At 38.6% G+C, this 13533-nt stretch overlaps 1 protein-coding gene across 1 annotated transcript in view; it reads left to right on the forward strand.

Moving 5' to 3' along the window:
* The first annotated feature begins 209 nt into the window (after nucleotides 1–209).
* Nucleotides 210–13533, forward strand: part of L3MBTL3 (L3MBTL histone methyl-lysine binding protein 3) — a 95679-nt gene continuing 82355 nt past the window's right edge. The window contains exons 1-5 of the mRNA XM_082669058.1: nucleotides 210–325; nucleotides 8349–8460; nucleotides 8835–8909; nucleotides 10380–10539; nucleotides 11688–11817. Of these exons, the coding sequence (XP_082525184.1) occupies nucleotides 224–325; nucleotides 8349–8460; nucleotides 8835–8909; nucleotides 10380–10539; nucleotides 11688–11817 (579 nt within the window). The 5' untranslated portion in view covers nucleotides 210–223. The remainder of the gene's footprint in view (nucleotides 326–8348; nucleotides 8461–8834; nucleotides 8910–10379; nucleotides 10540–11687; nucleotides 11818–13533) is intronic.

Consider the following 13533-nt stretch of genomic DNA (forward strand, 5'->3'; position numbering starts at 1 on the left):
GAACTTTTATTAATATATTTTCTCCTGTAATTTACCATGGATTGCACTAGGAAAAATACGTTTGAAGCAATTATTTCTAAATCTCTGGGTATGGGATATTATGATCAAGAAAATTATGTAATTAAGGGAAATTGAAGCAATGACCACTAAAATAAAAACTGATTTGTATGTAGAATATTTAAGTGATATGCCATTTTTTCCTTTTCCAGGTTAAAAACAAATCATGACTGAATCTGCCTCTAGCACAAGCGGTCAAGAGTTTGATGTATTCAGTGTTATGGATTGGAAGGATGGAGTAGGTACATTACCAGGAAGTGATTTAAAGGTAAGCTGTCTTTATTACATAAAATTGTGTGTGTGTGTTTATTATTAAAATGAATTTGAGCACATACATGAAATAAGGATTAAAAGCATTAAGCATAGTGGCTGTAGTTTTATATGATGCTTGGTCCTCAGCATCTCAAGATGATAAACTGCTGGTGGTTTGGCAGAAGCCTTTGTCAACTGGGGTAGGGGACTTAGAAGTATTTCTGCAGTCTGTACGCATTTTGTAGAAATTCATGTATAGCTTCAAGGAAGATGGTTTCAGGTTTTAGTCTATCAGGATGGCCAATAAATGTAAAAGTGGTAGACTTAGAAGGTCTAGCTTTGTATATTTTTTGTAGTAATAGGCTTTGTAACTTGAAGGGAAAAACCACACTCCCTGTGTCCTAGTTTTCTTATTTTAAAACTGGATAATGTTAAAATATTGAATAAACAGGACTGTTCACCTCCCTTAAATTATTTATACTGTAAACTGTAAATATGGATTTTTGTGTAATCACTTGTTCAGAAGCTGGTCCTTCCTGTAAATGAGACTGCTTTTGTATAGCTGAGAACCCTCCTCAGAGAGCACTGCTTCAGTCTGCTCCTTTTCCCCAGCCCCCCAAAGCCACTCCAGGACCACATCTGCTGCACCCTGGGACAGGGTTGTGCAAGCACCCACCTGGAAAGTCAGCCACCCCACCTCTCATTTCTAATTTGCTTTTGCTCTGATCCTGTCTCTGGGACCTTGAACCTGTCCATGGCCCTTTAGACTTTGTGTTTGTACTTAGTCACTCAGGTGTTTGAACATCCGACCTCCCTAACTGGCCGTCTCTTGGCTTGCCTTGCTGATGCTTGGCGTTCTGGCCTGTTCTTGAATAGAAATTCCTGCCCCCTAATATTGACTTCTTGGAATCCAATCCCTTTTAGTGGCCACTTGACAAGTATCTGAGCCAAAACTGTTCTAGTCCATCCTCAGTGGTGAGATTTGGACAGTTCACCTCTTGTTGGAAAAATACTTAGATTTTAGTTGGTTTAGGTTTAATTAAGTGCAGTGTGCCAACACATCTATCTGAGTTTAGTTTAACCAAAATATTGCAGTGAGGTTTAGTGAAATATGGAAAGGAGATTCGGTTTTTAGTTTTAGTTCTGTGTGACCTTGAACAAGTCAGTTAATCTCTTTGGGGCCAATTTCCTCTTTGGTAAAATAAGGAATTAAATGAATGCCAAGGGTTTTATCTTCTCTAACATTCTCCAAATGTTCATCTGGATTAGATATGATGGAAATAGAGTGCTGAAATTTTTGAGAAAGAAAAACTCTTCAAGATTCTGATTGTGTCAGCCTAAATGAGCTTTGTTATTTAAATTCTAAGTTTCACAATCTTTATCTGTAAAATGGGGTTATAGGATCTATGTCATAAGCTGGTTATAAGGATTGAAAAACATAATATATGTAAAACACTTAACAAATTGTTTCTTTTCTTGCTTTACGGTATATTATGTAAACTGCCTTTTTTTTTATTGCTTCAGCGTCTTATTTTTCTTGTACATTTTTATTCCTTCTGAATGGCTTATTTTTTTTCCCATGTAGGTGGATGATGAAATTTATAATTTTTGTTCAGTTAGATTTTGACAGTAGAGTGAAGTCTCCATCCCTAAGAAATTTAGATTGCCTAAAGGTTTTCTAAGCAATGGATTTTAGGAATTAACCTATTACTTTTATAAAGGTAATCAGATAATTAAGCCACTTAGTGGGTATTATCATCTGGGTTATTTGATTTGACTTTTAGACTCATCTAATTACTTGGGTAATTGCCATGTATCCAATTCACTTTATCTGCTGTTGACAGATACCCTATTTAAAAAAATAATTAAAAAAAATTTTCTGCTTTATAACCCTTTTTATCTGAGGACATTCAAAGACTAGCCAGTTGCTTATATTGCTTAGGATATCTGACTCATTTGCTCCTCCTATTACAATTTGAGCTGCCTAAGAGAACTGATTAAGCAATTGATTTTTCATAATTAAGTTATTGGAAAGAACTTTGAATAAATCATGCAGTTTACTCTCCCGCATCATGCTCTGCCTATTTGACACTGGAAGCTTCTCTTTTTTAATGGGCGAAGGCATGTGGCTTTCTTAATGTGCGATCCCTAAGACAACCCAGCTGAGGTTAATTCAGCTAATACGTAGAAGCTGGTTTCTTATCATGGGAACAGGTTTTAATATGCTTCAGTTGATTGCCTTTTTTTTTTTTTTTTTTATTATTGCCATTTTGAAAGAACTTTTCTCTGTAAAAGCCTCATGACTGCTGGCCAGTCAAGTGATATCGCTCTTCTGCTGAAAATCCTTTAGCAGTTTCCTGTATCCTTCGTGATAAAGTTCAAACCCCTTAAGTTTACCACAAGAATTTTTTGGTGGTCTAGCCCCTACTTTCCTCTCCAGCTGCATCTCATTTCACTCCTCTGTGCCACCCTGTTTCCAGCCCAGCCAACTAGCTCACACCTTGGTCCCTTTTTACTGGTCCCTGTTGCTGGCATCCCCATTCCCCCCTTCACACTGGGCTAACCAACCCTTATATAAAACAGAGCACAAAATCTCCTTATTTGGGTGCAGTAGCAGAAAGAATAGAGAATTTATTCTCTGGTGGGCACTTAACCTATGTCTTTTAATTCTCTTATTTAACCCATTTGGGGGAGTTTCTGTCACTGTTGTCAGTTTACAGATGGGGAAACAGAGGCCCGGAGTGTTTAAGTCACTTGCTCAAGCAAGGTCAGACAGTGCGTTACTGGCAGAACTGGGTCTTAAAACCAGGCTTTTCTGATTTTAAAACTGATTTACTTACCACTACTATTCTACTAGCAAGAGAAACGTTTTCATATCAAAAGAGATGAAAGGGAAGTGTTACAGCAATTTAGAGGAGGTATTATGTTAGCTGGAGGGATCAGGAAGGCTTTGGAAGCAGATGTCATGTGAGGTTGAGGTGCCTGAAAATAGGTGGGAAACTGTGTGAAGACTTTTGGGGGCAGGGATGGGAGGAGGGAGAGAAAGGGGCATACAGAAGAGGGGCTAGCATCCAAAAGTATAGTGTTAGGGAAGAACAACAAGTGTCCACCGGACCTCTTGAAAATATTGTAGTCATTAGCAAGACATTTTTACTTAAACAAACTTTGTAAACTTTACCGTTGCCTAATTTGTTCCTTTAAAATGCAAATCTGTGTTTGTAGATTAATATCTCAGGGCCAGCTGGAAGAACAGGCAGGCGACTAAGTGGTAAGGCTTGTGGAAAGATGCATGGTAGGGCTTGCTGTCCCTAAGCGATTCTCTGCCTAAACTTCTTATGATTTCTGAAATTTATCTGCAGAGAATTATTCCTCTGGGTTATAAGGATTTAGTCTTCCAGAGTCCCTCAGTAAAATGTCAGTACACTCCTGAGAGTGATAGCATCTTATCTCAAAAGAATAGTTGCCACTTAACCAAGAGCAAGACCCAGCACCAGTGATGCAGAAACCCAACTGGAAAATTCACTGCGCTCTTATTGCAGGGTTTTGCCTTGTCTTGTTTGACGTTCAGAACAGTGTAGTTACTAAATATCTTTGTCCTTGAAACAGATTGCTAAGTAGAACTCCTATTTCAACACTGAAAGTAATGAAAACAGTAATCTCAGCAGTGTCTTTTAATGATCTATTATTAAAGATAGGCACAAATAGGCTAAAGATCCTTTGCCTCTATAAGCAAAAATAAAGAGAATGAATCAAATAAAAGGTAGCTTAAGCCAAGACAAACAAACGAAACCTTTTCAACCCCTTATATATTTCAGGCGTAATTGTTTTCTGATTGACCTACATGTATCCACTAACAGAAGTTACAGTGTCAACTGATATGCTTGATTTGCTTAATAAAGCCCTTTTGTAAAGTTTATAATTTTGACATTCTTGATTGTAGAATGGAGTCAGTTGCTAATTTTTTATAGTGCTTTTTAGATGTCTAGGTTAAAAGAACTAATAACTTAAAAAAAAGTGATTATATCAAGTTTCTATAGTTGCAGCACCATTCATAAAAGCATTACCAATTTCAGAATTTGAGTATTTTATTGGGGAAAAAAATGTTAGGAAATGTGTCAGTCTTTCTGGAATTTCATCAGTGGAACTCAGTAATGTTAGCAGCACCTAACTAACAGCCTATGCTGTCCAACATTTTTTACAGTAGTAATATTGTGGAAGACAAAAAAATTGAGATGTCAAAAAATTGATCCCTGTGTCTTTTTTGCATATGATAGGATACTTTAAAAACACTTTGAGGTTAATTTTTTATTATAAGTTACAGGTGTACACTATAGTGATTCACAGTTTTCAAAGGTTATACTCCATTTATAGTTAATATAAAATATTGGTTATATTACACATGTTGTACAATATATCCTTGTAGCTTATTTTATACCTAATAGTTTATACCTCTTAATGCCCTACCCCATGTTGCCCCTCCCCCCCCACTGGTAACCACTAGTTTGTTCTCTATATCTGTGAGTGTGGTTCTTTTTGTTATATTCACTGGTTTGTTGTATCAGTATTTTTTAGATTCCACATATGAGTGATACCATATAGTATTTGTCTTTCTCTGTCTGACTTGTTTCACTTAGCATAATGCCCTCCAATTCCATCTATGTTGCTGCAAATGGCAAAATTTCATTCTTTTTTATGGCTGAGTAGTATTCCATTGTGTGTGTGTGTGTGTGTGTGTGTTTTATATGTATATAATATATAGTATGTGATATACATATCTCCCTCACATCTTCTATATCCATTCATCTGTTGATGGACACTAGGTTGCTCACATATCTTGGCAATTGTAAATAATGCTGCTATGATCATTGGGTTGCATGTATCTTTTCAAATTAGTGTTTTTGGGTTTTTGGATATATTCCCAGGAGTGGAATTATTGGGTCATATGGTAGTTCTATTTTTAGTTTTTCGAGAAACCTCCACACTGTTCTCCACAGTGGGTGCGCCAATTTACATTCCCATCAACAGTGTAGGAGGGTTCCCTTTTCTCCACATCTTTGCCAACATTTGTTATTTGTATCCTTTTTGATGATGGCCATTCTGACAGGTGTGAGGTGATATCTCATTGGGGTTTTGATTTGCATTTCCCTGATGATTAGTGATGTTGAGCATCTTTTCATGTGTCTATTGGCCATTTGTATGTCTTTTTTGGAAAAATGTCTATTCAGTTCTTCCGCCCATTTTTTAATTGGGCTGCTTGTTTTTTGGTGTTGAGTTGTATGAGCTGTTTATATATGTTGGATATTAACCCCTCATTGGTCATATCATTTGCAAATATTTCCTCCCATTCTGTAGGTTATCTTTTCCTTTTGTTGATGATTACCTTTGTTGTGCAAAAGCTTTTACGTTTAAATAGGTCCCCCCTTTTTTGGCCTTTATTTCCTTTGTTTTAGGAGATAGACCCCCCAAACTATTGCTGTAATTTATGTCAAAGAGTGTTCTATGTTTTCCTCTCGAAGTTTTATGGTATCCAGTCTTACATTTAGGTCTTTAATCCATTTTGAGTTTATTTTTATATATAGTGTTAGAGAATGTTCTGATTTTTGAAATAAAGTAACTTTGGTTAGAGTAGATTTTTAAATATTTTTCAGGGTTATAGGATGCCTTTGAGAATATGATAAAACTTATAAACTCTATCCCCAGATAAATATATATGTGCCCTTGGGCTTCCCTGGTGGCGCAGTGGTTGAGAGTCTGCCTGCCGATGCAGGGGACACGGGTTCGTGCCCCGGTCCAGGAAGATCCCACATTGCCACGGACTGGCTGGGCCCGTGAGCCATGGCCGCTGAGCCTGCGCGTCCGGAGCCTGTGCTCCGCAATGGGAGAGGCCACAACAGTGAGAGGCCCGTGTACCGCAAAAAAAAAAAAAAAAAAAAAAAATATATATATATATATATATATATATGCCCTTAACCATAATTTTGCATATATTTCCTGAGATTTATCAACCCCTTAAGTCCGTCCATGGGTCCCTGGCTTACGGGAGTTAACTGTTTCCCTAAGTGCACTGCATCTTTACTTTGTGCTTAGACTGTAGGTCAGTTACTGGCAATAACTATCACGAGAGGGAAAAGATAACTGGAATTAAGTGTTGTGATGTGGGAATATTACCTTTTAACTTTGAAAGTATTGGAACCTAAAACTCCCAGGTGTCATAGGTCTGAATTTTGATTTGAAGATTCCACTCAGCTGTGTTCTCTTTCTCAGTGTTTGAAATGCCAAGGTGTAGTTTAGCAGCAATTTGGAAATTTAAGCCACAGGACACTTTCTGTGTAATGTAAATGTTTTGTGCTATTTCCCACATTTTGTATTTGTCGAAAAAGTTTAAATTAGCATCAGCATATAATAAAAGTAAACTTACTTACCTGGGCTGATGCCAGTTTTTAAAAATTTTTCATTCAGAATTGATTTTCTGCCATAGTTTTTAACATCATTAATTAATAATCATGATGGCTTGGCTTTTCTACTCTTGCCCAGTAGATGGTACTGTCAGCTTTATTTTGAAATATTCTGGTTTCAGAGTTGGTCATTTAAAATTTTATTTTTTTTCAAAAAGTAAAGTTATTTTTAGCTCTTTCCCTTCCAATTGACTTTTTACCACCTCCTAAACTGACATTTTTAGGTGAACCCACTAGGTTTAGTATATACATGTTACCTGGGAACTTGTATCTGGAATATGAAATAGGGAGAAAACATTTTCACCTTCCGTAACTATGTCACTTGTTCAGTCTAGAAAGCTTTTAATAATGGTAGACCATGTGCAGAAAATTGTTTAAGGTGCTATTTTCACCTGGTGGAAAGAATAATTAGTTGTAAATTTTGCTTATGATGTTTCTGACTTGTAGTCTGAATCTAGTTTGGTAAAATAAATCATTCTGTTGGCATGTTGACCACATAGATTTTTAGACTGGGAAGTGGAAGGCCTTATTTAAATACTTCGTATTTGCATGCTCATCTTTATTTCTGTGAGAGATCTAAAAACTTTAAGCCGAAAGTTCTATAATCCTTTTGAATTTTGAGCTTTCTGGCTCTTCATCCCCTGTCAAGATTAGTGGATCCCTAATGTCATTCTGTTTTATGGAAAAACAGAAGGAATACAGAATAACTTTGACCTTCATGAAAGTGAGAGTAAACCTAGCTGTTTCAAAGAGAATGGGGCCCCTGCACACAGGTAGTGGTTAAAAGGCTTCAACACGTAAACTGTATGTCCAGCAGATTGCAGAAGAATACTTGGTTTGAGGCTCTCCATGAGGTGAGAGGAAATTTTCAATATTTGGGGTCAAAAATGCCCATGAAATCAAGATGCCCTTACTTTTTAGTGATAAAATTGGCCTGAAGCTAGTAAGCTTATTCACATCTCATAGATATTACCAGTGGTTTAGTTTAGGAGGACTAGAAGTGAATGAATATAACAGAGAATTCTAAAGAGCAGTGAAAGAAAGAGGAGGTATAGGGCCGGGGGTCCCATGACTCATGCTTAGCCTTCCTTCCTCATATCTTGGAATATGGGGATAGGGACATGCAAGTCACAGTTTCTAGAATGATGATATTCCTGCTCTTTGAACTAGGTGAACTTGGGTGAGACAAGTTGATTCCTGGGAAAACAGTAATTCTCCTTTTACTAACTTTGATCATCAAATAAGCAGTAATATGAAACAAGAAAAACAGTCTTAGCAAAAAAAACAGTGTTTGAAATTATAAGCCATATAAGTGAGCTGGCAACTCCATAGGACAGTGCAGGGGTGGTTGTTTGTATCCTGAAGAAGTTCTTTGTTGCATTGTTCTATTCCCCCTTCCTGAAATTCCAAAGTTGGTAAATGCAAAGGGCTTAATAGTGGTAGTGGGCTTTTCTGGATATAATTGTTGAAATTAACTTTATAAAAACGTAGTTCATTTGCTTAAAGACTACATGTGCCAGCCATTAAATGATGACTTTTCTGAGCACTTTTGTAAATTTTGCCTCTTTCTACTATTATCGCTAGTTCCGTGTAAATGAGTTTGGCGCCTTGGAAGTTATTACAGATGAGAGTGAGATGGAAAATGTTAAAAAAGCAACAGCTACCACAACTTGGATGGTACCAACTGCTCAAGAAGGTAAGAACAGGTCATCTGCATTGTCCTTTCTTTTTTTTGTTTTTGAAGGGTTTTAATGTAAGAATATCTAAGGTTTTATAATAGGCTGGAACTTTGAAAATCCTGGGTGATCTTTGTGTCACATATTCTTAGGTAAATTTCTATGACGAAACTAATATGGAACCAGCTTTTATATTTTAAAATAACTATAAAGTGTCTTCTTTCTTTATGCCAGATCTGTCGTAGCATTAGGTTAATTGGAAATTACCACGTAAATCCATGTTGTGATAGCCTACCCAGGTGATTTAGCCAAAAGCCTGCCACTTTTTTCTCATCTACTCCGATGGTTGTAACTAACACCTATATGCTGATGACTCCTAAATCTATATCTCCAGCCCCGACCTCTCCCCCGAGCTCCAGGCCCGTATTTCCACCTGCCTACTGGACATCTCCACCTGGATGTCCCACAGGTACCTCAAACTCCACATGTCTGAAATGCGATTCATTTTCTATTTCTTTCTCCCCTCCCCCCAACCTGCTTTTTCTTCTGTAGCCCGTAATATCAATTGATGGTAGCACCATCCACCCAGTGGACAAGCAAGAAGTCTAGGAGTCATCCTGAATTTGTTCTCTCCCAGCCCCATAGCCTGTTACCTAATCCTCTTGGTTTTTATTTCCTAAATACATCTCAGATCTGGCCTTTTCTACCTACTATCACTGCCACTGCCTTAGTTGAGGGCCTAATCACCTCTCACCTGAATTACTGCAGACGGGCTCCTAAAGAATCACTCTGCTTCTGATTTCCCCCGATTTATCCCGCACACCGAAGTCAGAGGACCTTGTGTAGATTGCTTATCTGACACTTCACCAACTTCTTATTGTCTCTTTAGCAAAACAGACAAAGATCTGGGTGACCCGCACCCACCTGCTTGCTTTGTGTCTTTGCTCTCTGTTCTGTTCTTTGTATGCTGTGTTCTGACAGGGCCAGCAGCACTGAATGACATAAAATTCTCCCAACGTATCATGCGGTTTCATACTTTCTTGCCTTTTGTGCTCATGCTGTTTCTTCTGGCTGGGATGCTGTTTCTCTCTTTGTCCAGTTGGTAAATTCCTCTTTGGCCTTCAAAACCCTGTTGAGGCTTTATATCAGAAAATCTTTCCTTGACCTCCCCCCGGGAAGGATGAGTCACTTCTTCCTCTGTACTGCCTGGAACTTGTTCATGCTTCAATTATTGCATGTATCACATTTTATTATAAATATTGGTTTTCTTGTCTGTCTTCTCTTCTAGACTGTGAGCTCTCTTGGGCAAGGTCTGTACTGTCATCAGTGTCTAGCGTAAATTGGTGCCTAATAAATGTTTGCTGAATGAATGATTAGCCTAACGATTCAAGCAAAAGGAAATGTGAGCTCCTAGACAATATGGATAATTATGATTTAGGAGATCTTCTGCATTAAAAGTAAAATAGAAAGATGTTGATTCAGCCCATTAAGTAAAAGAGTCACTCATCAAAAACACGATAGAACATAGATAACCCTTTTAAAATTTTGTCAGAAAGATACAGCTGTATAGGATTCTATGGATGGTTGGTTTCATCTTCTGAATTTAGTGACTAATGAAATTTTCTTCATTTTACTTTGAACTCTGTAGAAAAGGCCTTGGACAAGCTTTTGTTTACCTGTTCTGAAGAATTTTTTTGTTATGTAAATAATTTATGTAAATAATAATTTATGTGTTATGTAAATAATTTGAGTGATTCCTGTCAAGCCCATCCTCTTCTCCCTCCCAAGCGCTGTGTGGTTTGATCATTCATTCATTCATTCAACAAACATTATTCTTTTATTGTGTTTCTAACAAAATTATTAGAAGAAAAAGTCTAAATGTGTTTTGCAATGATTTCTGTCATGGTTTTAACTTTTTTTTCTTCTTTTCGTCTTCTAGTCTTTTCCGAGAAGACTGGGATGCCTTTCAGGTTGAAGGATCCAGTGAAAGTAGAAGGGCTTCAATTCTGTGAGAACTGTTGTCAGTATGGCAACGTAGATGAGTGTCTTTCTGGAGGAAACTATTGCAGCCAGAATTGTGCTCGGCATATCAAAGACAAGTAGGTTTTTGCCCCCATTCCATCTATAAAATGAGTTTTAGAGTCCAAGGTCCTGGTGCTTGGGAATACAGAGGTTTTGTGCTCTCTGATGTCTGTCATCCAAAAATATCTTTTTTCCCCCAGAGACTTTCCCTTTGGAGACACTTGGACCCTGATCCCACTACTGGACTGGTGTCTTTGGTCATGTCTGAACTGAGTTGTGCTGTTCACGTCCTAGCTGCAATACAACCTCTGCCTCTTTCTTTATAGCCTTTTGTTTACATTAATTTTATCGCTCCCCAGCCAAGAGTATTTAGATTTCTTTGGGCTTCATACACATTTTAATGATACTCATGTTTGTGGAAACATACTTTTGTTTATATTTTGGGAGGTCTTAGGTAATTCAGCTAAAACTCCACAAATGGACTGAAGCTTCCCCTGACTGAGAATCCGCTGAATGGCCATAGTGAGTAGTGTGGCAGTTGTGTTCCTGCTGATCTCAGGATGGACTGAGGATTCCGAGTCAGGGCCGTCAGCTGTGACTGACGGTGGTGTGACTGCCATTGGGAACTGTCTGACGAGGTCAGCTTATCACCAACAAGGTGTATTTCCTGTGCATACTCGTATACTACCAGTAAATGACTTGGCATTTTATGTTTGAGTGGAGTTTCCCATGTGTTTCAGTCAGAAAAGGCTGGAGAATTGTCTGTTTTCGTTAGCCACCTGATGTTTTACAAAGTTACACTTGGCCTTTTTCAGTTGGACTTGGCATTCTTAATAATTGCTAGATCCTTGCTTTAATTGCCCCTGAAGACCAGAATATCTCTAAATAATCGATTCTTTCATTAGTATGGATGGCAGCTCTGGAAGACAAATAATTTTAAACTTGTTAGAACCTGTTTCACCTGTAGTGCTGGTGCCCTTTTAAAATTATATCATTAATTACATAATTATAATAATTATATAAATTAATACGTAAGCTAATTTCCACTTTCTGTCTTGACAGTGTTATACATGAGGGTGGTTTGAAGTGTCTCTTATCTATGATATGTACACCATTCTCCTGGTGGTTAAATGTTTTTTTTAATGAGTTTTGCGTTGCTAATCAGCGTGCAGATATTTGATGGGTATTGTCTCCTGTCACTTTTTTGGGTTTATAAATTCAGCAGAGATCAGAAGGAAGAAAGGGACGTGGGAGAAGACAATGAGGAGGAAGATCCTAAGTGTAGTCGGAAGAAGAAGCCCAAGTTATCTCTGAAAGCGGACTCCAAAGAGGAGGAAGAGCGAGATGAGGAGACGGTTAGTACCCACAGGGCCGCGCCTTCGCGGGTAGCACCGCGGCCCAAGGCACCGGCTCTGGAGCCAGTTACCCGAGTTCACATGTTGGTTCCGTGACCTTGTTTTACCATCAGGAGGTTACCCACCTACCCTCTCTATGTCACTGTCCTCATCTCAAGGTGGGAGTTATAAATAGTAGTACCCCTTCCTCAGGGTGAAGAAGTAGGATGTTCTGGAATTTACTGCTGCAGTGAGAGAGGCACCAGGAGAACCTTCAGTTGCGCGAATGAATTTTAGATTCCTCTTGACAGCAAAATGCCAATCCCATTTTGGTAAATTGCAGACAGATCTCATAAAACGATGTGAGTAGGTATAAAATGGCAGATGAATGTCAGGTATATTTAGCTAAAACTAATTCACAATATGCTAATTAAAACATAAACATCCCCACTCTAAAATATTTATTAGTAACTCTATATGAAAAGAGAGCTTTGAGGTCTCAAAGCATTTTCCTTAAGATCAATATTGAGCAGCGATGATTGGCTAGTCACTGTTTTAGGAGTTGGGGATGCAGGGATGAATAAGACAGCAGGAAGACAGGGTTTCTTTTCTCAGGGACATTACATTCTTGTTAAGGGGACATAAAATTAACAAAATAAACAGGGGCAGTATCAACCTGTGCTGAGCGCTATGCCGAGAATTACAATAGGGCATTAAGATGATCTGACTGCTTTAAGTTGGGTTATCAGGGAGGGTGGCTTGGACAATGTGATCTGAATGATAAGAAGGAGCCTGATGTAAAGTTGGGAGTGAGAAGCCCCGTGGGGCAGTGGAATTGCTAGGGAAAAGACCATAAGGTAAGAATCCGTGTAGCATGTTTTGTTTAAGGAAATAAAGAAGACAAGGTAGTTGAGCCTTGAGGGCTAGGGGAGAATGGAGTAAGAGGAGGCTGAAGAGTTCTGTGTGGTCCAGGGCTTTATGGTAAACCAGAGTAATGGGTTTGCACTTTATGCTGAGTATGATAGGAAGCCATTGGAAAGTTGAAGACAGGGGAATACTTTGATACGATTAATGTTTTAAAATGATCACTGTAGCTTTGACATGTGAGAGCAAGAGTAGAATCAGGGAAACCAGTCAGGAGTTTATTGCAGTGACTAAATAAGAGGGCTGTTTAAGACAGAAGTCGGCGGATTTGAGATAGATGCTAAAGGTAGGGTTGTCAGGGTGTGTGAGGGAAAGAGAGGAATCAGAGATAACCCTTAGCTTTTGGGCTTGAACTACGGACTGGCTAATCATGCCATTACTTGAGACTGGGAAGGCCAGAGTAGAGTATAGCATCTAGAGTCCTTTGGCCGTCGTGAGTTTGAGATTCTTATTAGACATCCAAGCGAAGATCCCAAGTAGGCATCTGGATACATGACTGTGGAGCCAGGGAAGAGGTCAGGGCTGGAGATATGGATGAGGGATGTTTGGCAGACAGACGATCTTTAAAACCTAGGGAGAATGATTAGATAAAGAAGAGAAGGGGATTAGGTTGCAGGAGATGTCAGCAGAGGGACTGCGAAAGAGGGGCCAGTGAGGTGTGAGGGAAGCCAGAACAGAGTGGTCCAGGAGCTGAAAGAAGAAAGTGTTTCAAGGAGGTGGGAGCTGTATCTGTACCATAACAGAGTGTAATTCTTGGAAATGTTCTTATTTTGTAAGGACCCCAGGCCAAAAGCAACACAGTTCTCAAGTGAC

Source organism: Grampus griseus, assembly GCF_964374135.1.
Source record: "Grampus griseus genome assembly, chromosome: 13".
NCBI classification, from domain to species: domain Eukaryota; kingdom Metazoa; phylum Chordata; class Mammalia; order Artiodactyla; family Delphinidae; genus Grampus; species Grampus griseus.